This window comes from Anguilla rostrata, chromosome 9, assembly GCF_018555375.3.
Source record: "Anguilla rostrata isolate EN2019 chromosome 9, ASM1855537v3, whole genome shotgun sequence".
In the NCBI taxonomy this organism is placed as follows: Eukaryota; Metazoa; Chordata; class Actinopteri; order Anguilliformes; family Anguillidae; genus Anguilla; species Anguilla rostrata.
Genome location: NC_057941.1, coordinates 30,966,374 through 30,993,168, shown reverse-complemented (window position 1 = coordinate 30,993,168; position 26,795 = coordinate 30,966,374). Strand labels below are relative to the sequence as shown.

The window sequence follows — 26,795 nt, the reverse complement described above, 5'->3', positions numbered from 1 at the left end:
AATTCACTTAATTAAGCGGCGAACCGAAGGCCGCACGTCGTGCTGCCAGAAAAAGCGTGGGTGGGCGTGCATCCGCACGGCAAAATAAGACCAAGGCGAAAGAGGTTTCTGCAGATTCACGCTTCTGAAGGTACACACGCTCCTCAATAACTTGTGTCCGTCTCGCTGTAAATTAAATCAGTTGAGATTTCAAGGGGAGCAAATTCATGTTCAATAAAACACATCTGATTGAGTCATTTGACAGGCTGACGGATGTTTTCATTTATTAACAGTCCTAGAACCAGCTAAAATTGAGCTGCGCTGCCTGAAGGTTCCCGCTTGCTGGCCAGCCACTGCTCCCTCAGTGATGCCATATCTTATCAGAGGACGCCTTGATGGCTTTAAACCCGGAGGGGTCTTAGATTTTACCCGCAACCCCCTCCCACGGTCCGCGATCGCAATCTCCCCTCCTCCGGTCCGCAATCGCTGGTCCAGGATCACATTCTTGCCTCTCAGTCCGCCTGCACAACCCCCCCCCACCCCCACCCTCCCACACAGTTTCACAGTTTCACTATCGCTACCCCCACCACACCCCACACCCTACACCCCATTGCGATATATCTGCTGGTCATCATAGGGGCGAGTTATTTGGGGGCGGTGTATCTGCAATATCGCCAGCAGACCAGCGGGCACTTGTCTCAGTTCAGCTCAATCAGTTTTTCCGACTGCTTTATGTCCTACGACAACTGGTTAAAAAAAAATGCACCGCTCTACAACATTCTGTACCATATCATATGCTTCTCTTTTTGAAGCCAGCAAGCCTTTTCTCCAGGCAGGTCTAGCAGATGACCCCTCTGATTGGCGTGCAATTAGCAGCTTCATTAAGTCTAATCACGGGAACTCCGTTTGTGCTGAACCCAGAAAAAAGACAATGAGGTGTCAGGACCAGGGCAGGGAAGCACGGCATTAAGCATTAAAAACAGCTTTACCTCCCGCCTCTCTGTCCTCCTGAGAAAAAAAAAAGAGCAATTCATTTTTGTCCCCTGTAGGGGGACAAAAGGTCTTAATCTCAAGAACCATATATTCTGCTATGCTGAAACTCTACACTACAAGGGACATTCAGTAAAAAATAAAATGATAATACATTTTGAAAATATTTTCACTGCAGTATGTCATCCAAGACACTTGTACTATGTCAAAAAAAGAATTTAATACTTTATTCTGTTGGGTCTTAGGAGGATATTCTTATGTCAGCAGGAAGGGAGCTAATGAGGAAAGTGGACGTGCTCCCATTTGAAGAGGCCCTTTTAAAGACACGGTGGTATTTACGGACCCTGTTTAACAAGAGGAGAGTCTCTGTAGGCCTGCCAGTTTGCTCACCCAGATAACGTGCTGGGTTTCAGACCAGTGACCCGCACCACAGGACAGCGCTGAATTCTGCCTGTGCAGAGTGCAACCAGCAGGCTGTTTAATTGGCTGGGGCTTTGCCAAGGTAAAGGGTGCAGCTGGAGAAAAAAAATAACAGGAATAAAATTAAAACTCGTCTCATCTCACTGGACTTTCACTTTGGCATTAAAATGTTTCTATTTTTAATTGTTTAAATTCCAGATTTGACTATCAGGACTATCATATAAAAAAATACAGAAACACTAGGCCCCCGAAGAGGAAGACCACAACCATACTAATTAAGGCTTCATACACAAGTTGCTTTAAGGCCGACTGTGGAAGCTGCCCTGGAGGATTCTGGGTAATGAAGTTCCCTCAACTCTAGACAAATTGTGACAGATGACTCGGTGCCAAACCTGTGCAAAGCCTAGATTTTTGAGCCATGAGCACTTAGGTAACCAACTGTGGTCCTGATGGACAAAAACACTCCAGAAATGAACACCTGTTTTAAACCTAGAACTGTAGGAGTGCCTACTTCCTACCCAGAGCCAATTTAGTGTGAGCACTAGACATCCAGAGACTCATGAACAACATGAGCCTGAGGTCCAGGAGAACAGCTCATCCCTCAGACTGAAACTGAGGCTAAATAAGCAGCACTGTGGACAGTATGTCTCAGGGCAGAACTATATCTTTGGCAGATAATGGGATGTACAAAGTCTTATTCATCTATTTTTTTTTTCTGCTGTTCTCAGTCGTAGAAAGTATTATTGCTAAAGTTTTGTCCGTAGTTTCCAACCACTCCAAATGTATCACATGTTAAGGCCTGGGAAAGTGGGTGCAAGCAGAAGGTCTGACGCTTGATCAGGTAGGGTTTTAGGTCCATACCCCGATTACTTCCCTCAGGTGATGTATGGGGTTGAGAATTGTTTTTTAAATCTCATACATGATGGTGAAAAGAGAGTGACAGTTTGAGGGATGTACACTAGCCCACTGTTTTTTTCACCTCTACAACCACAGTGCTGTGTCATATCTTGCGTTTGGTTACCCAAGCCACCTGTGATAGTAAAACTGCAGAAGCATACAGTACACACGGAGATGGTAACTTAGCCACCTATTGTGGCTGATAACCACCATTTCATGGCTATGTCCTGTTGAGCATAAAGACCTCTCAAAACACAGGTTATGTGACACAAAGTTGACATGAAGGAGACGCAGGTATCTTTACAGCAGGATGTCACAGGTGACCTCCGATGGTTCTGATGTCAAAGAGGTGTGGGATGATTACGCAGGCCTGTGCTACATTCCTAACTGCTTCAACTTAAACACCCTGGCATAGACTGCGTCACCCTGGCATAGACTGCGTCACCTGGATCTTCTCTCCATTTTAAAGTTAGATTGTGTGCAGAGTTTGGGACCACAAACTCAGTAGGTGAAATAAGGAACAGATTCACACTCAGTAGTATTGGTCGTTGGTGGTTGGACCTGGTCAGAACTGGGCATCTCTGAGCAGTGTAGGGGACGTCCACGGGGCGAAGCTTCTTCTCTTTGGCAGCATCTTAGGACAGGTTGGCTCTGGCCCCGCCCCCAGCCCTGCCCACATCCATGTAGGAGGAGTCAGAAGGGGAAATCAGGGGCATTATGTGGGCGGAGGGGGAGGGGTTGCCATGAGCAGGGCAGGGGGTGGAGCAAGAGGCACAAAAGGGGGGGAAAAGGGATCAGAGGGTGAGGGGGGTCTTGGGGTCCAAAATGGCTCCACCCCGCGGGCAAAAGGGTCATGGTCCGAAGCAGGAAAGGGGTCACAGTCAGTGAAGAGGCAGTTAGGGGAGCACCAGGGGACTCCCGACTGCCCCGTAGAGATGATGCTCCAGGGGTCGATGCGGGACCGCAGAGGAGACGGGCGGGGCCGGGGGATCACACTGACCTCCACCTTGGGGCTCTCAGGCTGGGGGTAAGGTGGAGGCATCCAGTCGTCATCCCACGCTGAGGAGTCCTCCAAAAGAATAGGGAGGTCCAGAACTGTGGGGAGACGGGTAGGGGGGAGAGAAGTGGAAAGGCAGGGGTGAGTCAGGAAAGCATCGTGGGATTGATACCACATTTCTCCTGCAGGTCACTTAACCCTTTAAGGTGTAAGATCACAAATATGCAATTAGAATGTTCTAAACCGAACATCCTAATGCAGATGTAGCAATCACTACTGGTAATTAAATGCAATGGAGTTCTAGAACACGGACTTACAATTTAGAAAAAAAAAAAAAAACATTCCAAAAAACCTACTCTTCAGAGAGTTAACCAATCTATTACATTGCATAGTGCCGTTCATAATCTTCGCAAAGTGTAGATAGATTTATAATAACAGCCCGGTGAAGGTTGGCTCGGCAGTACAGACAATAAGGCATGCCACAAGTATGAAGCCAAGCACATGAAACATGATACAGGAGCTCTATGTGGCCATAAACCACCATAAAGCAAAACGCTTGCATATACAGTAAGAAATATATTATATTTAAAGAGGCACATGAAACATGATACAGGAGCTCTATGTGCCCATAAACCACCATAAAGCAAAACGCTTTCATATAAGTGTTATATTATATTTAAAGCGGCACAGACAGTCTTGCCCTCTTCATATAGTTTTATGCATTATTTAGATGATGAAGAGCAGAGGGGATTGCATACAGAGATAGAATCACAGCGCAGAAAGTGCTATGGTGGGCGAACCAAACCCCCAGATACAGGGGGCGATTAGCATTATGTTGGCTGAGTGGGCTGCCCCACATGGTCTCCCCACATATACCTGCTTTATAGTGAGATAACGCCAATACTTCATAACTGGCAATCATGTATGTTATATGTGCTAGCATCTATTTTATCTTACAATTTGTCATACATCTGGTATGAACACTTGAACAACGGGGTCATTTGGAATTCTAGTCTCTTATAACCACGTATTCTGCTTTTCTTTCTCTGAAGAGAAACCATGCACCATGAACTCCCTAAGGCCCCCTACAGACATTATCTGTCCAATATCTCAAAAATCCTTCCTCACAAACAAAATCTAATTGAAATCATACGGTAAAACTGAAATAATATCAAAAACCCCAGAAAGTGAACAGTCCTGTTAAACCACTTCTAGCACCATTAAGAACATGAGTCTATCAATGTATCACAGCACTGTTTCGTTGAGCACAAGTGCAAACCCTTGTTTTCATTCTGACACTCTCTTAGAAACATTTTCCACTGAAGAACTTAATTCTTAGTGGTGATAGAGCCTGACAGGCAGTTGCAAAGGTGGGAGGGGGGGTGGTTATTTCCCCTGTTTCTTGTCTTATAAATTGAAATACTTAAAGTCTCCAATTAATTCTAGCCCTCTTGTATCACTGACAAGCTCAATACAATCAAGACAATCCATGTATTTTTTTAAAAGGAGCTTGATACAGTGTAACTGGGTAAACTGCTTTCAGGTTCATACTCGGTTCAGTTGACCAGTCAGTCTGTAACTCTGAAGATTGTATAAATGAACATTATTTTGGCTCATTAATTTGTGCACCTAGTGTCATACTCAGTTATATGGAAACACTAGGCAGAGGGGGGTCTTTGGTCTCTTTCTGGAAAGGCAGCGTGGACTCTCACCGAGTTGGGAGAAGCGCAGGTCGAGCCCCTCCAAGGACTGCCACGCCCTCATCTCACCAGGGGGTGGCTCCACGCCAGGCCCGGGGAGGTGCCTGTCGTGGCAGAGGGGGAGCGGGGGGGTCGCGGGCACAGGCTCACTGTCCGGGGGGGTCAGGATGAAGTCAAAGAGCGGCCGAGGGAGGGGCCCAGAGTGGGAGAAGGTGATGAGGTCTTCCTCTTTTGGGGGGCCATCCGGTGTGAGCTCGAGTTTCAGGTGCCCCAGGTGCAGGCCGTTGTTTCTGGGGGGCACGGCAGGGGGCGTCTCCATGCAGCGGCCTAGAGCCACCGCGGCCAGCAAGGCCCCGCCCTCCAGCAGAGCCCTGTGGGTGCAATTCAGGAGCCCCCCAACGGAGCCCCTTGGGGACCCAGCGGGAGATTGGAAGGGCCCGTGTGGGGTGTCCTCTTCACTTTCAGGGTCCCCCTGAGGCACACCAGTCCCAGGGGGCTCCTTTAAAGTGAAACCTGTGAGAATACAGATGAAGGACATTTCTTAGATAGATACTGCCACCTTTTCAACAGCACCCATTATTATACAATGACATTCTTAGAAGCCTATTAAAACCGTACTCCTGTTCCACTGGTTAGTGATACTTTTTAAGAGGCAGCAACGGGGCAATTTACTTTTTTTTTTTTTTTTGCAGAAGATAAAAAAATAATTATTGATATGCTTGCCATCAGTCTGACAATGGCATTGTGCCCAGCTTGGAGTCAAACCTGTAGCCCTCTACTTACAAGCTTAGCTCCTTGAGAGAGAGAGCTGGAGGATGATTGGGCAGTTTTATTGTGATAAGTCAGTGTGTGGAGTCAGGGTAGGGGGTGTACCATTCAGGGAAGATTCTGGCGTGGGAGGTCTGTTCTCCGCAAAACCAGCCTTTATGTCATCATTCTGACTGCTGTCCGTCTCCAGGGGTTTGGGTCTCACACACAGGCTGAACCAACACACACACATGCGTGCATGCACACACACGCACACACACATACACACACATGCGCATACACAATACAATACACACAGACCAACAGAACACGGGTAATTAGAGTAAGCACATGTCGTTTTACACTGCATAACTGAATTCAGAAATGCGTGCAGAGTCCTTTTCAGAGAAGGAAGTGATGGTGGGGGGGAAGCATACCTGCTCTCCTGGGAGTTGAGGTGCAGGCATTTGGGCCTGTCGGGGGCGGGGGGGCCTTGAGGGCTCCAGTGGGGGCTCAGCCGCTGCTCCCCATTGGGCTGTTTACTGGGTGGGGCCTCTGGGGGCCAAACGGAGCCAAGGCCCCAAGCCCTGCTGCTCTCACTGGGGACTGGAGGGAGGGAGGGGGAGGGAGTGAAAGAGAGGAGAGAGAAAGAGGAGAGAAAAGACAGAAGGAGAAATAGGAAAGGAAAGACAGAGAGAGAGAGAAAGAGGAGAGGAGAGAGAGAGACTTTTTATCAGACACAAAGAGCATTTCTGCTTTACAGAACCAAATAACAGCTTTAACACTAAACCTGTATGGTGTTGTTTATGTTGTATGTGCGTACACTGTAGTGTGTATATCAATTCTTTTTTATTACGATTATTTTTATTAATGAAATTATTTTTTGTTATTACTGTTGCACACAGTGCATGTCATGCCAATAAAGCACCTTGAAATTGAAGTTAAAATTGAAAGAGGATTAGAAAGAGAGAGAAAATTATTTTGGCACACAGGGAGCTAAATTTGATGCACAGGGACAGAACCGAGATCAATAAAGAATTTTATTGCATAGGCGACTAGTCAGCTTCTCCAAAAGGTGAGACTACCGTGATTGACTGAACAAACTAAAACACTGAAAATTAAGTTGCGCCTATATAACTGAATTAAACAGAGCAGGACAGGGTCAAATAAGCCAGACTGATGTTTCCTTGGGACAAGCGTTCTCTCCAGGCTACACATACGGTTTCCACAACTGAGTCCACAGTTTTCACGAACAGCAACATGGAAACAGAAGGACAGAAGGATATAAACATTAAGATTAATGCGCCTTTAACATTTAAATTAGGGAAACAGGGTGAGTTACCAATTTAGACCCTTGGGGGTCTATCGTGGGGGATGACGACTTTCTATCTGAATGAGCCAAAAAAATACTAAAGGAGGGTGGAATTTCTGCTCCCCTTTTTGTTAAAAGCTAACTGAATCCATCATTCACCCAGCCCTACTCTGAGGCAGCAAGGTGAGTAGGCTTACCAAACAATATTTTGCTAATTAGGACAAAAATATAATTAATTAATTAATTAATTCAGAGTTCTGTAAATCTCATACATAAAAACTATAAACAATGCATCCAGAGCAGAATTGGGCCAAGATCCACAAATAACAATAATTCTGAAGAGTTCAGTTGCATTTTGGACACATCCGAATAACAGTGACTCCCCTCATATTGCTACAAAGCCCTGTGAGCAATAAAGACAGTCCTCATCCTGCTGGTCCCAGAGGTTCAGTTCACTAACACCACCTGACGCCTTACAACCTCACGACCATGAACGCGTTTCAGAAGTCAACCAATTAAGAGTTAACCAAATTCCAAAAAAACTAAAGCAAAACCACATTGACTGTTGGGAAACGCAAACACAAGAAGCACACAGCAAAATGCAGTGCAATCTGACCCTAAAGAAACCATTTGGCCACCGTGGCAAACAACCAGCTACTGATTTTTATTTTTTTTTAAATGAAAGAAAACATTGACGATTTAAAGATTGAGTGCAGCACTGACTGGCCATTGAGCAGAGCTTACACTGCAGTACACAGCAGGCCTGTCTGCCCACAGTACACAGCCTGTGCTCCCACTGCTGTCAGGGAGCCATAGCAACAGAGCTACGCTTTATAACAGTCAGAGAAAGCCAATCCGAGTACCCCAAATGTATACAGATCTGCCTTGAGTTTAAAAGTATTCAAAATCAGCAGCAAACTTTGTATTAGAGTAAAAGAGAAACTGTATCACAGGCACAATATATAATCTTATTTCACACATGGAGAATTACTCAACATGAATCATTAATTCATCTGTTTTCCCTCCTACACCGTATTATTAATGACTGTTGTTATATAGAATTTTTATTAAATCTGCTTCATTCAATCCATTATTTCAGTGCTGTTATTGCCTTTTTTTGTTTGTACGACGCATCATACAATGTTGTGTAAATTTATCTGTGCTTTGGGAATATAAAATTTATCCTGTTGGGATCACTGAGGTCAGTGACCGGCTGAAATGTGGATGAAGAATGGGTTGCTGGGTGGCTCATCCTGTTAAGGCACTGTTCTAACAGGACACAGACGGATCCCACAGCCCCATGCACATTTGGCACAAGCGTGGCCCAGGCATGGGAGGGGCTCCGTCAGCTGGGATGACAGTGTCTCATGGTTGTTTGGTTTTTTTATTTGTTTTGTTTGCAAAAGGTCAAAAGACTAAACTGTCGTTGGCCCACTGAGAGAAGATATTACTGTGTCCATCAGATACACTAATATTTGTTCTGCACGTGTAAAGGTGTATTTGAAAACACAAAAACATATTCCTCCAAGACCCTTAATTCCGAGAAAGACTATTTCCTGTAGTATACCCAATGTACACTCAGACTAAATGACTTTATCTTTAAAACTGTTTAATTTACATTTATTATCCAGGCAAAAGAATAAAGCCCTCCCCCATATGGAGGACAATTAAAACTGTAGCAATACTGCATAAAGGATAAAGTATCCAGTTTAAAAAAGTGTGACAGAGAGGGGGGAAAGAGCACTAGCTCAGGAGAGAGGGGTGTAAGGATGCAGGGAAGGAGTGACTCACGCTGGATGGCCCGGAACCGGGGTCCGAAGGTGGGGGACAGGCCCGAGGCCAGATCCTGAAAGTTCTGTCCCTTCTCCGGACCTGGGGACGCCTGCACTGTGATCTTGTGGATGAAATCTGAGGGTGAAGAAAGAGAGGATGAGGACAGAACAAAGACAGAAAGTATGTGTGTGCGTGTGTGTGTGGCTGTGTGTGTGTGCGTGTGTGTGTGTATGTATATGTGCATGTGAATGTGTACATGTATGTCTGTGTGTGTGTGAGGCTGTGTGTGTGTGTGTATGGCTGTGTGTGGGTGTGTGTGTCTGAGTGTGCGTGTATGTGTGTGAGCATGTGCATGTGTGTGTGTACGTATGACTGTGTGTGTGTGTGGTAGAGTTTTATGGTAGTGTGTATGTGTCTTTCTGTGTGTGTATGTATGACTGTGTGTGTGTGGTACTGTTTTATGGGATTGTGTCTGTGTGCGTGTGCTTGTGTATGTATGACTGTGTGTGTGTGTGTGGTAGTGTTTTATGGGAGTGTGTGTGCGCGTGCCTGTGTATGTATGACTGTGTGTGTGTGTGTGTGGTAGTGTTTTATGGGAGTGTGTACGAGTGTGTGTGTATGTATGACTGTGTATGTGTGTGTGTGTGTGTGTGGTAGTGTTTTATGGGAGTGTGTATGTGCGTGTGTATGTATGACTGTGTGTGTGTGTGTGGTAGTGTTTTATGGGAGTGTGTATGTGCGTGTGTATGTATGACTGTGTGTGTGTGTGTGGTAGTGTTTTATGGGTAAGTGTATGTGTGTGTGCTTGTGTATGTATGACTGTGTGTGTGTGTGTGTGGTAGTGTTTTATGGGATTGTGTACGAGTGCGTGTGTATGTATGACTGTGTGGGTCGTACCCTGAGGCATGCTGATCTTGTCGCTGTTCTTGCCCTTGAGTTTGTGCTTCTTGAAGGTGCCCTTGCGCTTCTTGACGTTGGGCTTGTCCTGGTTCATGTGCAGGATGAGCAGGCTGAACTCGCGCTCGAACACGTCCTGCTCCCTCTGAGCCAGCTGCTGCTCCAGCTGCCGCAGGAACTCCTCATGAGACTTCTGCTCCAGAGCAGCCCTCTGGAGCTCCTCCTCCCTGCACAGCAGCTCCTACACACACGCATGCATTCAAGCACGTACGCACGCGCACACACACGCGCACGCACGCGCACACACGCACGCACACACACGCACGCATGCAGGCACGCACACACGCACGCGCACACGCACACACGCACGCGCACACACACACGCACGCATGCAGGCACGCACACACGCATGCACACGCACGCATGCAGGCACGTGCACACGCATGCACACACACACGCATGCACACACGCACGCACGCACGCGCACACACACACACACACATGCACATATACACACACACACGCACACACACACACGCACATATACACATGCACACACATCAGTGTACACAAATACAAATTTACACATATGCATACACATTCTCATAAATATGAGGACGGAGTGTAGCACAGTGGGTAAGGAACTAGACTTGTAACCGAAAGGTCGCAGGTTCGATTCCTGCCGTTGTACCCTTGAGCAAGGTACTTAACCTGCATTGCTTCAGTATATATCCAGCTGTATAAATGGATGCAATGTAAAAATGCTATGTAAAAAAGTAGTGTAAGTCGCTCTGGATAAGAGCGTCTGCTAAATGCCTGTAATGTAATGTAATGTAATGTAATATACATGCACATTCACATTATAATACACTAAATCTTGAATGGACCCACATCTGCATGTATACACCCACACACACAAATGCACCACAGACACAACGCAACCAGAAATGTAGACTTCAGGTTCATTAAATTCCACAGACATGCTGTCCTCTCTCCCCACCTCCTTCATTCCCTCTTCCTGTCTGCCTCCATCCCTCCCTCCCTCCTTCACTCTCTCCCTCACCTTCTCCTTGGCTCGCAGCTCATTGAACATGTCCTGTATCTCCAGTTTCCAGTCCTCCTGCAGGGAGTGGAAGGAGTCCGGTGGCATTTCCTCCAGCACCTGCTGCTTCAGCGCTGTCAGCTGAGCCAAGATGGTGGCAAAGCTGGGTCGGTGGTGAGGGTCCTGATCCCAGCACTCTGTGTCAACAGCACCATTATACATCCATCCCTCCATCCACTTCCCATCCATCCATTATGATCAAACTCATTACCAATACTAACAGTTTAACAGTGTTCCCCCGGGTTTTGTGTGCCTGGATGTAAGTTACATTAACTGATGTACGGTATTATATCTAATATGCTCTGGCTGGAGTACAGTAGGGGATGAATTATATTTGATGTGCAGTGGTGGTAGTATGGTAAGAGGTGATGGTCACCTGCCATCAGCTGTGCAAAGGGCTCAGGGCAGGTGGAGGGGATGGGCAGGGTCAGCTTGTTGACGGCCACGCCATAGGCCACAGCCAGACCATCAATCCCCCTGTAGGGCACCTCCCCCGTCAGCAACTCCCACAGCAGCACGCCGTAGCTGGGGCGAGAACGACAGCATGCATGAGCGTCAGAGTCACAGAGCACACAAGATGCACTGCCCTGCCCTGTCCTGCCCTGCCCTGTCCCACACTGCCACACACTGCCCTACCTCGCCCTTTCCCACCCTACCCCATCACGCCCTGCCCTGCGCCACTTCACCTATTCTGCCCTGCCCCAACCTGTCCCACCCTGCCCCACCCCACCCTACCTTGCCCCACTTTACCTGTTCTGCCCTGCCCCAACCTGTCCCACCCTACCCTGTCCCACCCTACCTTGCCCCACTGTACCTGTTCTGCCCTGCTCCAACCTGTCCCACCCCACCCAATCCTACCTTTCCTCACCCCACCCTACCTCACCTTGTCCCACACCACACCACTCTGCCCCACCCTACCCTGCCCTGCCACACCCCACCATGACCCGCCCTGCTCCGCCCCACCTGGCCCTGCCCTGCCCTGCCCCCACCTGCGCCCCCCGCCCCCCTTGACCTCACCTCCACACGTCGCTGCCCTTGGAGAAGGTGGAGGACTTGATCACCTCCGGAGCCATCCAGGCGTAGGTGCCCGCCGCGCTCATCTTAGTGGTCTTGTGCCACTCGCGGGCCAGCCCAAAATCTGTGATCTTCAGAGTCTTCCCCTCCATCCTCTCATTCTCTATCGCCTGAGCCAGGAGGACTGGGAGATGGGGTGGGTGGAGAAAATGCAGAGAGATGGAATGTTAGTTTTGCTTTTCAGTGCAGACCAAAGACATAAGATATACACATTTGCTTTGGAATCTCTACTTTAGGGGATGAGCCTTGGTCATTAAAGTAGCTATGTCTAAGATATTGGATGCTGACAAATTAGGGCTACTGAATATAGTTACAATAATTATACAATACAATTACATGTATGGTAATGTGTGGTTTACTCTTTAAAAAGGATAAAGATCCAAAGACCAAGCTTTCGGCCCCTTTCTCTTTTAAATTCTGACATTGAAATCTTTGCTGAAGTCTTTGCCCTCTCTATAGAGCTATGGCACAATATTCAGGCATATCAGCATATCTCTCTCTCTGTCCAGATAATGTTTTGCTATCGCAAACTGTTGAGCATACCTATTCCCCACTTACTCAATATTATTTATGCTTCCAGACTTCTGTGTGCAAGATTACTAGGGGGAAATCATCTCTATTACACCTCAACAGAGAAGCAGGCCTCCAATCTGGACATTCCTATGGTAAAACTTTTCTTATGCTGTACATTGGGGTCTGAATTTATCCTTATTTATACAAAACCATAACACATTATTACACTTATTATTACAATTCCCTGCAAGGTTAGCGCATCTATTATTAAGTCAAATGTTTTACCACGTATAAACTTAATTAGCTCAATGCTTCCCTCATCGCCTCCTGCACAATAATATTGGAAGAAAGCGCATTCTCTAGACTCCAAATTCATACTGAACAATAAAACGTCCACGTGTTAAACTACAAAGAGGAAGTCTCGACGAGGAGGGAAACGATCAGGAGGCATTAGCTCGCCTTTAAACTGGATTATTGATCATTTGGACTCGTTTATTTTTGATTCGTTCTCTTTCTGCCTGGCTCAGACAGGAGGCTCACATTGCGTGGCACTCCGTGGAGGAGGGAATTGTTTACCCAATCAGACGCCAAGATCTGATCTGCTTTAATGTGTCAATTATTGCAGAAAGCAATTTGGCGTCATGACTGCCAACCTAATTTCTGTACGGCACTCTGCCGAGAAATTATGCAAAATCAATTTCAAATAGTACCGTTACGCTCCTTTGTACTGATATATTCTGCCTGGGGGGGTCATCCTATAATGTTTGCTCAATGGAGCAATAGGGCTTGGGCTGCCTTTATTAATTCTGTGACATAAAAGCTCAATATAAATCACCTGGCACTTCTTTTTTTCCCCTCATGTACGATGGGAGGGGGGACTTACAGACTAATCCATTCCATAAATTATTACACTTAAGGAGTGGAACTAAAGGATTGGTGCCAGAAATGTATTGGGCTTAAGGGACCTTGCAATCCCATACCAATCACTCAAGCATGGAGCAACCATGTAGTCCCTAAGGATGAGCGCTATTGTCAGCACGTTCGGGAGAACATTTATGTCTCCTCCAGGAATCCAGACCATGAAATGATATGCTGTAATATTACGCACAGAACATATTTAACTTCGAGGAAAAGATTTAAATTTAAATTGACTCAAGCTCCACGTTGTTCTTATACCCTTAGGGTACTCCTGGTACCATTTTTTCATACGGTTTGAGTGTGTCCTGCAGTATATATCTTTTGGGAAATAGTATCAAATAACATATTTTTGATTTGATTCAGGAATATTCCATTTACTTTCACATTTATGTCGCAATATGACAGTTATTCTGTAAAACTTCTGGTTGGCTGTAGTATGTATGTCATTGGAAGTCTCCACATACACACATATGCACACACTTGTGTGTTTGTGTGTGTGTGTGTGTGTGTGTGCGTGTGTTCAATGTCATATTATTACTTCTTCTGTTCCTGTCGCTATCTTGGCAGTTTGTTCTCAAAATGATAAAATATCAGAACACTGATCACAAAAATGGCAGCATTTCATTAACTGCTTAATTACATTTTATTAAATACAACTGTCATTCAATGTGAGTTTTGTGCAAGGACTTCAGAGGATGCTGCCTGCATACAGACACATACAGCCATTCACTTGATGTTTCATGAGCACATGAGGGAATGGCTCAACCTGTGTCAGGAAATTTGTATTACAAAATATCCGTGTGGGAGGGAAAGAGACAACGGCCTCTATTATAATTCCCACACCATTGCTTTGGAATGCAACAAATATGCAAGGCTGCAATCACACTCCCTGTCTGCCAGGAACTCCACCCCATTTGGTAAGGAGTGGGTGATGAAGGTATGAAGGAGAATCCGTTTTTTGTCATTTAAGATGATTAACTCATCACAAGAGAAACAAATTTCAATTCGGAAAATAGTTTTCCCCTGTGTTGTTTCTCTCAATATTTATCGATCACATCCCCCACAGACCTATCTTAGGAACCGCATGTGTGATGTCACAATAGAACAGAAGGCCTGTGGTCTAGGAAGGTTCCATTGCGCAACTCTAGCACAGAGCCCTCAGGAACAAGCCCAACCCAAGCCCACACAGCTCCAGAAAAAACATTACACTGCAGTTACAACAGGAGTCCAGTAAAGAGCAGATCTTGTGCATAACCATTAAGCTGCCACGAAGAGCTATTCACTCAGGTACAATCCCCAAGTCATTAGGAACAACAGCCAAGGGGGACCTGAGGAAATGTTGACTTCTGCTACTGCTGCCGCTCTTCTCCCAACTCTTGCAATATGCTCCATTTCTTCTAGAAATGTATTTGGAGTTATGTACATAAATTGCTATTTTAAATTATTCCGGCATTTCTAAAGTCGCATGGGACAAAGGGAAAGGGGCCTCTAGAGAAAAGCCATATTCATCTTTACGGAGAACCTGTTCTGTGTAAAAACAAGTGAGACTTGTCTATGGGCACGGTCAGAGCAAGAGAGTAAATTAGATACACACCCAAACATTTCAGGGGTTCCCGTCAAACAGCTGGGCAAGGACACAACCCTGCAATTCCAGGGCAACATCCCTAAAATGCCCACATCTGCTGTAGCCAAAAAGCACTGTCTGGCAGTGACTGTTCCGCCTTCTGTGGTTTATTCTTACGATACATATTTTTACACTCACACACACACACACACACACACCACACACACACACATGAATACACACACACACACACACCACACACACACACATGAATACACATGGATCTGTTCTCTAAATTTGGCGATCACAGGGCTCTATTTTTCCCCAGCTGCCACAGATGCTGCCTGAAGAAGGAAAAGCTGAGCAAGCAGCAACTGCCAATACTCTGCCAGCGCTTACGTCCTCTAGTGTGACAATCTCTTTACTGCAGCTCACTACCAAGGGAGCTGCTACCTCAGCAAGCAGGTCAGCAAGCGACTGGCCAAGTGGTGGGTGAGTAAGTGAGTGTGTGAACGAGTGAATGAGTGAAAAAATGAGCGAGTGAGACAGTGAGTGCCGTACCCATTGTCCCAGTGGCTTTATTGTCCTGTTGAGCTGTTTCATTTATTCATAGCTCAGAGACTATCACTACCGACTCTTATTCACAGCTCAGAGACTATCACGACGGACTCTTATTCATAGCTCAGAGACTATCACTACGGACTCTTATTCATACCTCAGAGTAAAGGCATGGTCACCTTCCCAGCAGTATTGTCTATTTATTTTTTTTTTTTTTAAAGGCTATTAAAAACAACATGCAGGCATCCACGACAATGGCCGTGAAAAGTAATTCAACCCGTTTTAATCTAGCAAACTCCGCAAAAGTTTTCAAGAATCCTCAAGAGCGTACACTCTCAGAAATGAAGGTACAGTTGAGGTACATTTTTGTTCACTAGGGAAAAAAATTCCCAAATGTACCCTGAAAGTACAAAAATGTTCTATTTGGGTCCTAATAAGTACCTTTAGCAAGCAAAGAAGATATGAATGGCTCAGGGAACAGTTTTATGTGCCTATAGAGTACCACCCCAGTGAGAAGCATTTGTGCTTTTTCGCACCTATTTTTGAGTGTACTCAGCATAAGGGTGTCTGGAGAGGGAAAAACACAAAAACTGTGCTGCCCACAGCATGCTCTCCTGAAGCACACTGATAACAGTGAAGTCACTGTACAGGTTAACAAACAACAAGGCTGCTTCTGCCTCGACCACAATGTTTTGGAGTTTGCTGTTCAAAACAAGGCTATCACTCACCACACTAGGGCTTCAGTATACTTACAGTATATCATTACCTATAATACTGGTTATTTCTGACCAATAAAAGCCCATATCCAGCAGGCTGTAGCTGCTGATGGACTTCTCATAAATACACTACAACCCAGAAGCAAGCGTGAAATTTGTGGAAGCGTGTGGTTGGTTCACCATCTAAAGGGACAGTTCACTTTCTGGGGCTTTTTGATAGGTCAGGTTTAGTGTGCTGTTTTTGATTGGCCCAAGATGTTATCAATCTTTTCATAATGTATATACATTCAGACTGAGGAGAAATAAAAGAACTGTGCCCTCTTCTCGCAAGGGTAGCAAAAGCACAGATGTAGCTTAAGGACCTGGGGAAGGTAGCAATTTTCATGAAAGGTGTAAATACTCCCTCTCTCATGAAGTGACTGTGCAGGGCGCACACTCTATCTGAAGAAGGCACGTGGGCTCTGCCAGATACACTCTCTGGAGGGAGGGATTTTTCAGGAGCTGATAAGAACGGATATTTCATGCCCCAACCACACACACCCCGACTCTCCCTCACCCCCCACCCCCGCCCTTTCCAGGACCTCTCTTTGCCTGTGAGCAAGGGGAGAAGGAGGGGGTGGGTGGGGGGGCTTTCCCAGGCAGTCTCCCCCGGAGAGAGAAATATTCACATGGGGGTGTGGGAGTTGGGTTGCACTTATGGAGGGGATGAATGGAGGCATGGTTGTGGGGGAGTGGGAGGGTTCCCACTGATAAGTTTCAAGACAAGTGTGGTGCATGCCATTCTTCCAAACAGGGTTTCCCAAATCCTACACCAAACAGACAGGACCAGCTGCTCCATCAGCTTCTGCCAGGCAGTACCAAATAGCCTGACTAATAAATTGTGACTAAAATACGGTCAATTCCAAAAACAAACTAAAATACCCCCATCGCACAGTCAGTACCCCATTCACATTGCATTCACAAATTCTTGGCTCAAGGAAATTAGGGACCTGTTAATTGTGGGTCAAGCAGAGGTTAACCTCTGGGGTACCAAGATACAGAAAAAAATGGAATATTGGAATACAAGTTGCAAAGATCATTAAAGAATACTTTTTGCGCTAAACTGGGCACATTCAAGTTCCAGCTTAGCTGCATCCTCTAAAACTGAAATCTGGATGCATCGTGGTCATTTGATCCCAGATGATAACCCTGTCATGCTGACCAAACTCGCAAACTGGCTCTCTACATCTAGCCACCTGACCATCACCCCACCAGTCGATTGGCTGTTCACTCACTTGTATTCTGTCCATCTTTCAAATCCCTGGTTCTGTAGGTTCTGCATCCAGCTAAAGCTGGAGACCTTAGTGCAGTGACCCAGAGTGGGATGCTCCACTCTATGGTACATAATGAAATTTTGACTGTGCAAGGGCCAAACTATGGCCCAAAGTTACATGGGATGACCAGAGGTGGAAAGCCCAGGGGTCAGTAAGTAAAAGTCCTACACTGTGTGTCTTCTGCCCATGAATGTGTTCTACTTCCTGGCTGAAGAACTGTGCTAAATAGGGCTTCCTGAGGTGGCTGCCTGGAGGTTTATAAAGCTCTACAGTTAGGCTCTATGGGCACTGTGCAAAAGAAGCTGCTGTAGGAATGTACCGGATGCTTCTTTACTTCTAGGAAAACGTCAACCACAGGACCACAGCTCTGGGCAAGCTTTTTGCCAGGAAGAGGCCACCATCTCCGCAAGTGCTTGGCTGGGAATTTTCCCATGGTTTCCCACAATCTGTGCATTTGTGTGTGTGTGTATGTGTATGTGTGTATAGCCTTCTCAGATCTACATTCTAAATTCTGTGAACTGAAGCCTCTCCAATCCTTCGGTTTCCAAATGATGCAGAGCCGTTTTCTGCCATGCCATGCATGCTGGGTATTGTACACTTTCCCTTAATCAATTAGTTTGGCCATGCTGTGAATAGAATTCAGTCTTGGAACCTACTGCATATCTACCATTATCTGCTGTATCTATCTTTCGCTAGAAAAGTGTGTTATCAAACATGTATTCAAGCTAGCTGCAAACTTAAGTCAATTTGCTTAGTCGGTTTTTTTGCTCTATTGAGCAGATTTTAGGAAGGCTTTTCAAGGACATTTAACAATCTGCTCAAATCCTATAATTGAATAGCGAGTCAATCTGTAGTTGACCATTTCACATGAGCAAAAATTCACTGAAGAGGCAAAAATGCATTAAAATTGAAATAAAATTAAATAATTCAATGCAACTCACTTGTAAGAGCTACCCATGGTTATTTTATCAAGTAGAATATTATGAGAAGGGTTCAGCACTTTCAAATAAATAGAAAAGGCAAATGTACAAAAAAACATATTTGTAAATTACATTAATGTTTGTTAACAAATCAGTGAACAAATGCGTGTTTGTTTTTTGCACAGCTTTTAACAAAGAGTAGCAGTTACATACACATAAGGCATGTTACAGTGAAATTGTCTTACTCAAGTAATTCTTTTCATGACCATTTCTACTGCACACACCACAATGCCACAGCGCGCCTGAACTTATGCCAAGTGTATTGGCCACCTGGAGGCACAGTCCACTGAACTGAAACATAAAATGAACTCATATTTGTTTTCAAGAATCAAAGTTGTTCTGCTTCACCGCCAATGCATTATATAAATTTATGGCCCAAAAATGTTGCTGCTTCCAAACGAACATGTGAAACATAATGACCTATTTCAGGAGACGGTTTAGTGATTTGGCAGGAATAAAATAACAGGGTTACAAGCAAGGAGATGTTCCGAGCCTCAGTGGCTTCACCTTGACTCCTGTTTAGACTGTGATTTATATTTACATATATTTTACTTTTACTTTTTTTTCAAGCAAGTGATATTGCCATCTGCAGAAACAGCATTTGCTTTAGCCACTATTTTGAATAACAGACTCTTATTTCATGTATTTGAAATGAGGCTGCAGGACATTTGGTATGCAAAACTGAACTTCAAACTAAATTTTTACTTATATTTGTCCATTTATTATGCAGAAAATAAAATTGTAATTAACTGATTACATGGCATTAATAGGCATTATATTACATTACATTACATTTATTTGACAGACGCTTTTATCCAAAGCAATGTACAAAACGTGCATTTCATGGTCATAGACAACTACTAGACACAGGTTCAGTAATATACAATACTTAATTTGTACAGCTATTTCTAGCCAAGAACACAGTTTAGTTCACACAGTGAACACTATTCAGACCTAACCTCTGCAGAGCCAACTAGGCAGAAGAATAAGCTACAGTATTAGAACAAATACAAATTACCAAAAAGTGCTGGGATGGGGCAACATGTAACAAGTGTCATGAAAGGGGGGGGGGGGGATTTAGAGTGAAATATACAGCGTGGTGGTGGTTAGTCAAGGTATAGTCTGAAGAGATGAGTCTTCAGGCCACGGCGGAAGATGGGTAGTGAGGGGGAGGTTCGGAGAGGGATGGGGAGTTCGTTCCACCACTGGGGAACTAGGGTGGAGAAGCTCTGTGATCCCTTTGGTCGGGTGGGAGGGGTTACAAGGCGATAGGCCGTGAATTCCATGAATATTTCATGATTTTACTGTGCCAAAAATTATTCTTAGAAGCACAGTGTTCTGTTTTCACGTGCTAACTATTTAAACATCACTTAAATAGGAACAATCCCATCCCATCATTTTCATCAATACATCTGGACTATTCTGACATCCAGTATTATTACACCCAGTTTGCACTGCGTCTTCACCTTTTTTTCTTACAGAACTCTTAATCAAGGACAACTCTAAGATAACGGCCAAAGGTCGTTCCAGTCATATCACGTTAAAAAAGCACCTCTATTAAAATCAATCTCATCTGTTTTCATTCAGTCCCCTATTTTTAAAGCCTGTGCTGCCACACCTGTCCCTCATTTTCTGCACTGTAGTCCACCAGCTGAGATGAACAGTCATTGGAACCATACACCATACGCCAGCAGCCATACCACCATGCACTCTGCTCCTGCTGACAGGCTGAAGCTAAGCAGGTGTGGGCTTGGTTAGTACTTGGATTAGAGACCACCAGGGAATACTGAGTTGCTGCTGGACGTGGTGTTGGTGGGCCTGCAAGGGGCAATCTTCCCTCTGGTCAAATAAACCCCAATGCCCCAGTGCAGTGACGGGGACACTGTGCTGTAGGAGATGCAATCTTTCGGATGAGACGTTAAACCAAGGTCCTGACTCACTGTGGTCATTAAAGATCCCATGACACTATTCACAAAGAGTAGGGGGTTCCCTGGTGTCCTGGCTAAAATCCCAGATCTGGCTCTCCAAATTGCACCAATCATCCTTAAAAAATTTCTCTGCTCACCACATGAGATGTGTGTACTGGGCAGTTCCCAGGTGTGAATGTGTATGAGTGTGAAGCAGGGCGTTCCTGCAAAAGAGCATCCATGCTCAGCGAACCTACCCTGGGTAAATAAAGGTTAAATGAAATACACTTCATCCACCACAGCTCAGAAAGGTAGACAATGGGACATTCATTTAAGCCACTGGGTCTCATTTGACATACTGGTTTGCATGTTTCTTTGATGGTTTTGATATCTCCTCCACATGAAGGCGCATTCTTCTAAGTGAGCATCATGACTCCTGTAAGGGGAACTTGGACAGGACAAAGAAGACTGTGTCCGGCCACTGAAGACTCCAGACGCGGACGCCTGATGACACAGACCGGCAAAGATCAGATCTGGAACTACAAGACCCAGCCTGCCCTGCACACTAGGTAAAACCCAACCGCCTTTACCAGCCGAGACATTCAGGAGCCCACCTTTGAGGTTTCTGAGATCAGCATCGCATGGAGGTGCATTCTCAAACCAGTGAGGCAAACAGTGAAGAGAGTCAGGATAAGGAGCCCAAGGACTAAGGGGACCTGCCCTATCAATGATTTCACCCGAAAGGCATTTGAAGTGTGTACAAAAACAGGAAAAAAACAGGGCAAAATAAAAACAGCACATTGCTTACTAGGAAAACACTGCAAGCGGACAAGTTTCAGCAGGTCTGGGACAAAGACATTTTTTTCCCAAAACAGGTCTAGGAGAGATGGGACTGATACCATCTCCCTGTACAACAGAGAGATTGTGCTTTCCTCCTCTGCTGCTTGACAGCTCAAAACATACCAGCTGAGAAAGGCTTAAACAAACACATACAGCCCGGCCGCCCACTCTGGGGGGGGGGGGGGGGGATTGTTGATATGAGTGATAATACTGAATATTGCATCTTGCCCTCTGAACATGTAACCTAAAAGACAAGCCTGAATGACACCTTCTAATCAAAAACTCTTGTGCTCAAGTAAACCCAACACCCTAAGAGAAATGCACTGTGAAATGCTCTCATGCATTTCGAAGGGAAAGAACGGTTAACGATGCCGTAGTGTTCATTGCAGTCTAATGCTGAAGATGCGTTCAAATCATAGCTTACGCCACAAGACCCCTGTCAGTTGAGCTGAGCTGATGGCAAGTCGCTGTGTAAAGAACAAGAATGTATCCATTTCCTCAGGGATAAAACAAATAGTCGTTCGTTTATAAATTCACAGATACAATCCAATGAAACACTTCGACGAGTCATTTTCTATACTCAAGTTAGACCCCTGAAGTTTTGCTCATGCTTATACGGAAGCTATTTTCTGCGCGTTTCGCCTTCTGTCTGAAATGGGGCGACAGGCGAGTCTAAAAGTGCGTCTATAGGCAGACCACATTTCATTACATTTTGGCACATGATAAATGTTCTTATTCAATGTCACTCATCAAGTGGGGAACGTGTTGTGTTATCATCAAAATACAACACGTTAAAGTACAGTAGTACCACCGAGAGGGTACACTAGGCACGTTACTTACCAGCAGCTATACAAATGAGATAATCAAACCAACGATTACCGCCGTCACGATAACAATAGCGTCGTTATGCTACAACACTGCCTGGCCAAAAAAAAAGTCGCCGTTTGGATTTTTTTGGACAGTGCCCACTGTACAAGCCTCTGGAGGCAGTGTTATGATCTGGGGTTGCTTCAATTGGTCAGGTCTAGGCTCAGCAACGTTATGCGGCAATAAAATGAAGTCAGCTGAGTACCTGAATGTACTGAATGACCAGGTTATCCCATCAATTGATTTTTTTCTTCCCTGATGGCACGTGCATATTCCAGGACGACAATACCAAGATTCATCGGGCTCAAATTGTGAAAGACTGGTTCTGGGAGCATGAGGAATCATTTTCACATATGAATTGGCCACCAGAGTCCTGACCTTAACCCAATTGAAAGTCTTTGGGACGTGCTGGAGAAGACTTGGAGTCTTCAATACAAGATCTCGGCCAAAAATGAATGCAATTCTGGACGGAAATAAATGTTGTGATGTTGCATAAGGTTGTCGAAACAATACCACGACGAATGCGCGCCGTAATCAAAGCTAAAGGCGGTCCAACGAAATATTAGAGTGTGCGACTTTTTTGGCCAGGCAGTGTACTAAGCTAGCATTTCATTCGGGGCAGATCTACTCGTTCTTGCATAAACCTAACGGTTAAGCCAAATAAGTAATACTGTCTAAATGATGCAGATTAACATAGGCGGCATCGTCTGCGCATCAATACCACGGTGCATTGTAAATCACACATAGGGTACATATTACAACGCACCAGACATGTTTTCCCGATGTTTTAAATATCTAAAAGCTACTTGCACAGACTTACTGTTGTTAGACTTCAGATCCCGGTGAATGACGGGCACTATCGCCTCGCTGTGGAGGTATAGCATACCCCTCGCAATCTGCACAGCCCAATTAACCAGGACATGCGGGGGTATGCGGCGCCCAGCGAGCGCCCGGCTCAAGGCGCCACCGGAGGCGTACTCCATGATGAGACACAGGTTCGGTTCCAGTAAACAAACCCCTTTCAGTGTGATGATGTTCGGATGGTCGAGCATGGCAAACAGCCGTGCCTCCTGCAGCACATTCTGAGCCGTTACGCTGATGTCCTCGTCCGGGTCCTGACGCGCCGCTTTCACGGCCACCAGCTCCCCTCTCCAAGTGCCACGGTACACTTTTCCAAATCCGCCTACCCCTATCACCTCCTCCAGGCTGAGTTCCCGAAAGTCCAGCTGTTTGGGTTCGAAGACCCCAACTACTGGGCTAAGCTCCCCAACCACATCCGGAGCCTGTAGCTGCCCATAGCCGCTGGGATTTAAAGAGACGTAGTTAGACGGAAAGATACCCAATTTATTGTTAACCTTCCCCGCCCACCAACCTTCGTCGCCCGATATCTCTGAGTCCAACGACAGCACCTCCACCAAGTCACCTTTGCGGAGCGTAAGCTCATCCTTCCCGCTGGCCTCATAGTCGAACAAAGCCGTCCATACCGGGTTTGTGAAGCTGTCCGCTTGTGACTGTTCAAGAGCTTTCCAGCTGGATAGTGGGCTGCGAGCAAACATGTTCTTTAGCGGCTCCATGTAACCTGTCGCACCTTTTTTTGGTTTCGCTGTGCACGGAACTGAAAATGAAGTATTTTAAAGCGCCGCTGTTCTCTTCCGTTCCTCTTAGGTCTCTCGAGGAAACAATATGCGTTCGGAAGCCAACTGTACAGAAATGCAAAAATAACTTTTCAAATGAAAAGCAATCTGTTGTCCGTTTTTCAAAATTTCACGCTGATACGTGCGATGCCCGTGGCTTTATTTAACTTACAAACACTAGACGAAAGGGCAGTTTAAGCGGACACCCGCGTAGAAAAGAATCGAGAGTCATTCAAGCTTCAGTGTGTAGGCTATCCACATTTAAATTTATAGCCTAATTGCAAAAGGTGATTCTGTAGCCAAAAGGAACAGCCTATTGCTATTTCCAAGTGTGAGGGGTCACGAAGTATTTAATTTAGATTTTAACATTCGCATCTCGTGTTTGTAGGCTCGTCCTTCAATTCTTTCAATTCTTCTTTCTTTCTTTCAATTATGCCAAGAGCGCATTTCCACTAGTATATCCCCCCGTTCCAGCAGTCCCTTGTCAAGCATCTGTGACTATTCCCCGTGTCCGCTTACATTCATAAATGAGGATGGAATTTCTTTTTTTTTTTAACAGGAAAAGAATCTCTCTCTCTCTCTCTCTCTCTCTCTCTCTCTCTCTCTCTCTCTCTCTCCCTGTCTCTAGTTTGTGTGCCCGCTTGACAATTTTCGCTTGTCTTACATATTTATTTACATATTTATTTAATTAATTTATATGAGGATCAGCAAAGTCATTGCAAAAGCAGTTTATATTTCAAACCTGAGGTGTTTAGGGCATTGAAATTGAATTTGGCACTTTACGTCCAATAGGGCAAGAAAATGTGAAGTGACAGTGTTATTTTGGAAATTTTTCTAGTTTCTCAAGAGGGAAGTACCTTTCTCTTACTTCCCTGTATTTTCATTTTTTTTTTTTTTTTTTTTTTGTGATGAGCAGCTACTCTTGAGGTCCTGACCTAATGTATACTGCATTGTGAGCACAGCCTGTCCTATCTGGGCATCCATATTTTTTTGTAATTTGATGGGCTGTGTTTCTGGACTGTGTTTATTGGTTTAAGGTTAAAAAAAAAAAAGTTTTAACAGTCATTGTATTTAAATAAAACTATATTTAAAACTATTGTGGCAACAAAATCTGAAGAATGAATGCTTCAATATGGTATTATTTACATATTCATAAAGTAATAATGAGAGGAAGGAGCATGGACAACCAGTTCAATGATACATGAAGTGAATCAGGCTGCTGTGGGAAATAGAATGTATAACTTCATGGGCTCTATCCAACAAAATAAATTATTGGGATCTGACTATTCAAGGCAATAGTTCTTAAAGATCTCTGATTGTTTCTCCATGCCAATGCCCCTCAGTCCTGTTAACCCAAAGTTGATGAGCCATCAACTAGACAAGAATGATGAAATTGTTTCCAAGTGCTAGTGACTGGCAGAGATTGCACCAATGGTTTAAAATCTGCAAACAGGTCAAGAAGTACTTGAGCAGTGGGTTGGAGGGGCAAGTGGGTGGGACGGGTGTGTGTGTGGAGGGGGGGGGGGGCAGTTAGTTACTGTAGAGCACTGCCAGTGCCTGAGTGCTTCGCTGGCTTGATTTTTTTCTTCTTCAGTTTCCATTTGTTCTCTCCAATCTGGAATGAGCAATTACGTTTCTTTGGTGAATACTGTGTCAACAACACCTGTGTGCCAACAGCATCACAGCTGACCACTCCGCCAATGCACTTGTCTGTGAGCCGGTGGACCTTACGCATCATGGGACACCCAGCGCTACTGGTGCTGAGTGGAGGGGAGATGCATCGCTCACTGATAAAACCAAGCAGCCGGTGAGTGCATGGAACATATTTTGGACAAATTAATGAAGTAACAACACAGAAAACCCTGGCCAATCCCTCCCTACCTCAGATGGGCACTGAACCCTGATCTCCCATGCCATAACACAGTGATATTATTACATCACCTAAGTTTCAAACATCTTTGAAAGGTAGAATATTCATTTTGCATCTCAGGAATGATTGATATAGTGTTTGGCATTAAAGAATTTATAATACTGACCATAGTGGTTTGAAAACATATTTAAGCCCCCTGGTGCTGAGTGAGGTAGGGCAAAGGGTCGGACAGCCCTTTGACAACATAATTACATTGAGTGGCACTGCATCCCCAATATTCAGGACAATGCTTACTGAAATACATACTAAATTGCACTAAATCATTTCTCAGTGATGGTAGAGCAATTGTATCAACTCTTCCTTCATCCACCACAGTACAGTTCTGTTTGAAAGCACCCAATCATAGGTAACCGTGTCTGCCAACACCCTTTGATCAAATCTGGTTGGCTAAATGTAATTTTGTAGGGATGAACAAATTCATTGGCTCAAGTGATCAGAGAAAACCAATGTTTCCCATTTTGTAAGGTAGGCTTTTAATATATGGTCAGTGCAAGCTGCAAAGCTATTTAAAGCCTCTTCTTGCTTGTTGTCGGGGGCATTGTCATCATAAAAGTCACCCCCTGTCTGCAGGAAAGAAATGCTTTATTGTGGAGTAAAGATGATTACTTACCTCCTGAGCGTATTAGTGCACCGATACCATGCTGGGAAAAACGCACCCTGCGTCATTCCAGCTTCTCCTAAACCCTTTAATGTTAGAATGCTGCTGTGTTCTCAGTTTTGTTGCAGCCTGAATATTTCTATTTCTCTGTCCTTGCAGTTTGTAATTTCAAAGCATTGTGTCCTTTAGTAATGCACTCAATCAGGACCACCACAGGAAATACATACAGTTATTTAGATCAGGGCATTCATAGACTGGGGCCCAGTGACCCCTGGGCATATATGTAGGTGCGTCCTCAGCCAAATGGAAAAACTATTTATAGGCTATAGTTCAGAAATTGCATGTACTTCCATATGAAATAAACCTTAGAGGTTTAACAGATCTACTGTAATATTGTGATTATTGTTTTAATAATAATGGGAAATCTGGATTTTTAGTGAAAACTTTTTTTTTCTGAATTGAAAAATCTTTAAAGTAAGACTGATTGTTTTGATAGCTTTGGTATTGGAGGAAGTTAGTATAGTTTCAGTTTATAGTTTGGCTTCATTTTCAAATATTTTAAATATTTT

The 26,795-nt window shown here is 44.8% G+C and overlaps 1 protein-coding gene across 1 annotated transcript; it reads right to left on the bottom strand.

The window, feature by feature from the left end:
• Window positions 1-552: 552 nt before the first annotated feature.
• On the bottom strand, window positions 553-24,191 carry LOC135263562 (mitogen-activated protein kinase kinase kinase 11-like). Its single transcript, XM_064351744.1, has 10 exons — window positions 22,885-24,191; window positions 11,832-12,012; window positions 11,191-11,339; window positions 10,776-10,951; window positions 9,713-9,953; window positions 8,834-8,950; window positions 6,168-6,336; window positions 5,857-5,963; window positions 4,996-5,496; window positions 553-3,381 (listed from the first exon to the last, which is right to left on the bottom strand). Exons 1-10 carry the CDS (start codon window positions 23,636-23,638, stop codon window positions 3,002-3,004), a joined length of 2,775 nt encoding a protein of 924 aa, XP_064207814.1. The 5' UTR covers window positions 23,639-24,191; the 3' UTR covers window positions 553-3,001.
• Window positions 24,192-26,795: the final 2,604 nt, after the last annotated feature.

What these genes read in the sequence shown, in the direction of transcription:
- LOC135263562 (XM_064351744.1), bottom strand. Translation starts at nt 23,638, where the DNA reads ATGGAGCCGCTAAAGAACATGTTTGCTCGCAGCCCACTATCCAGCTGG. An exon ending in CTTTGCACAGCTGATGGCAG is followed by an intron (nt 10,952 to 11,190) that starts GTGACCATCACC and finishes CTGTTGACACAG; the next exon opens with AGTGCTGGGATCAGGACCCT. An exon ending in CCTGCGCTTCTCCCAACTCG is followed by an intron (nt 3,382 to 4,995) that starts GTGAGAGTCCAC and finishes GTCTCCCCACAG; the next exon opens with TTCTGGACCTCCCTATTCTT.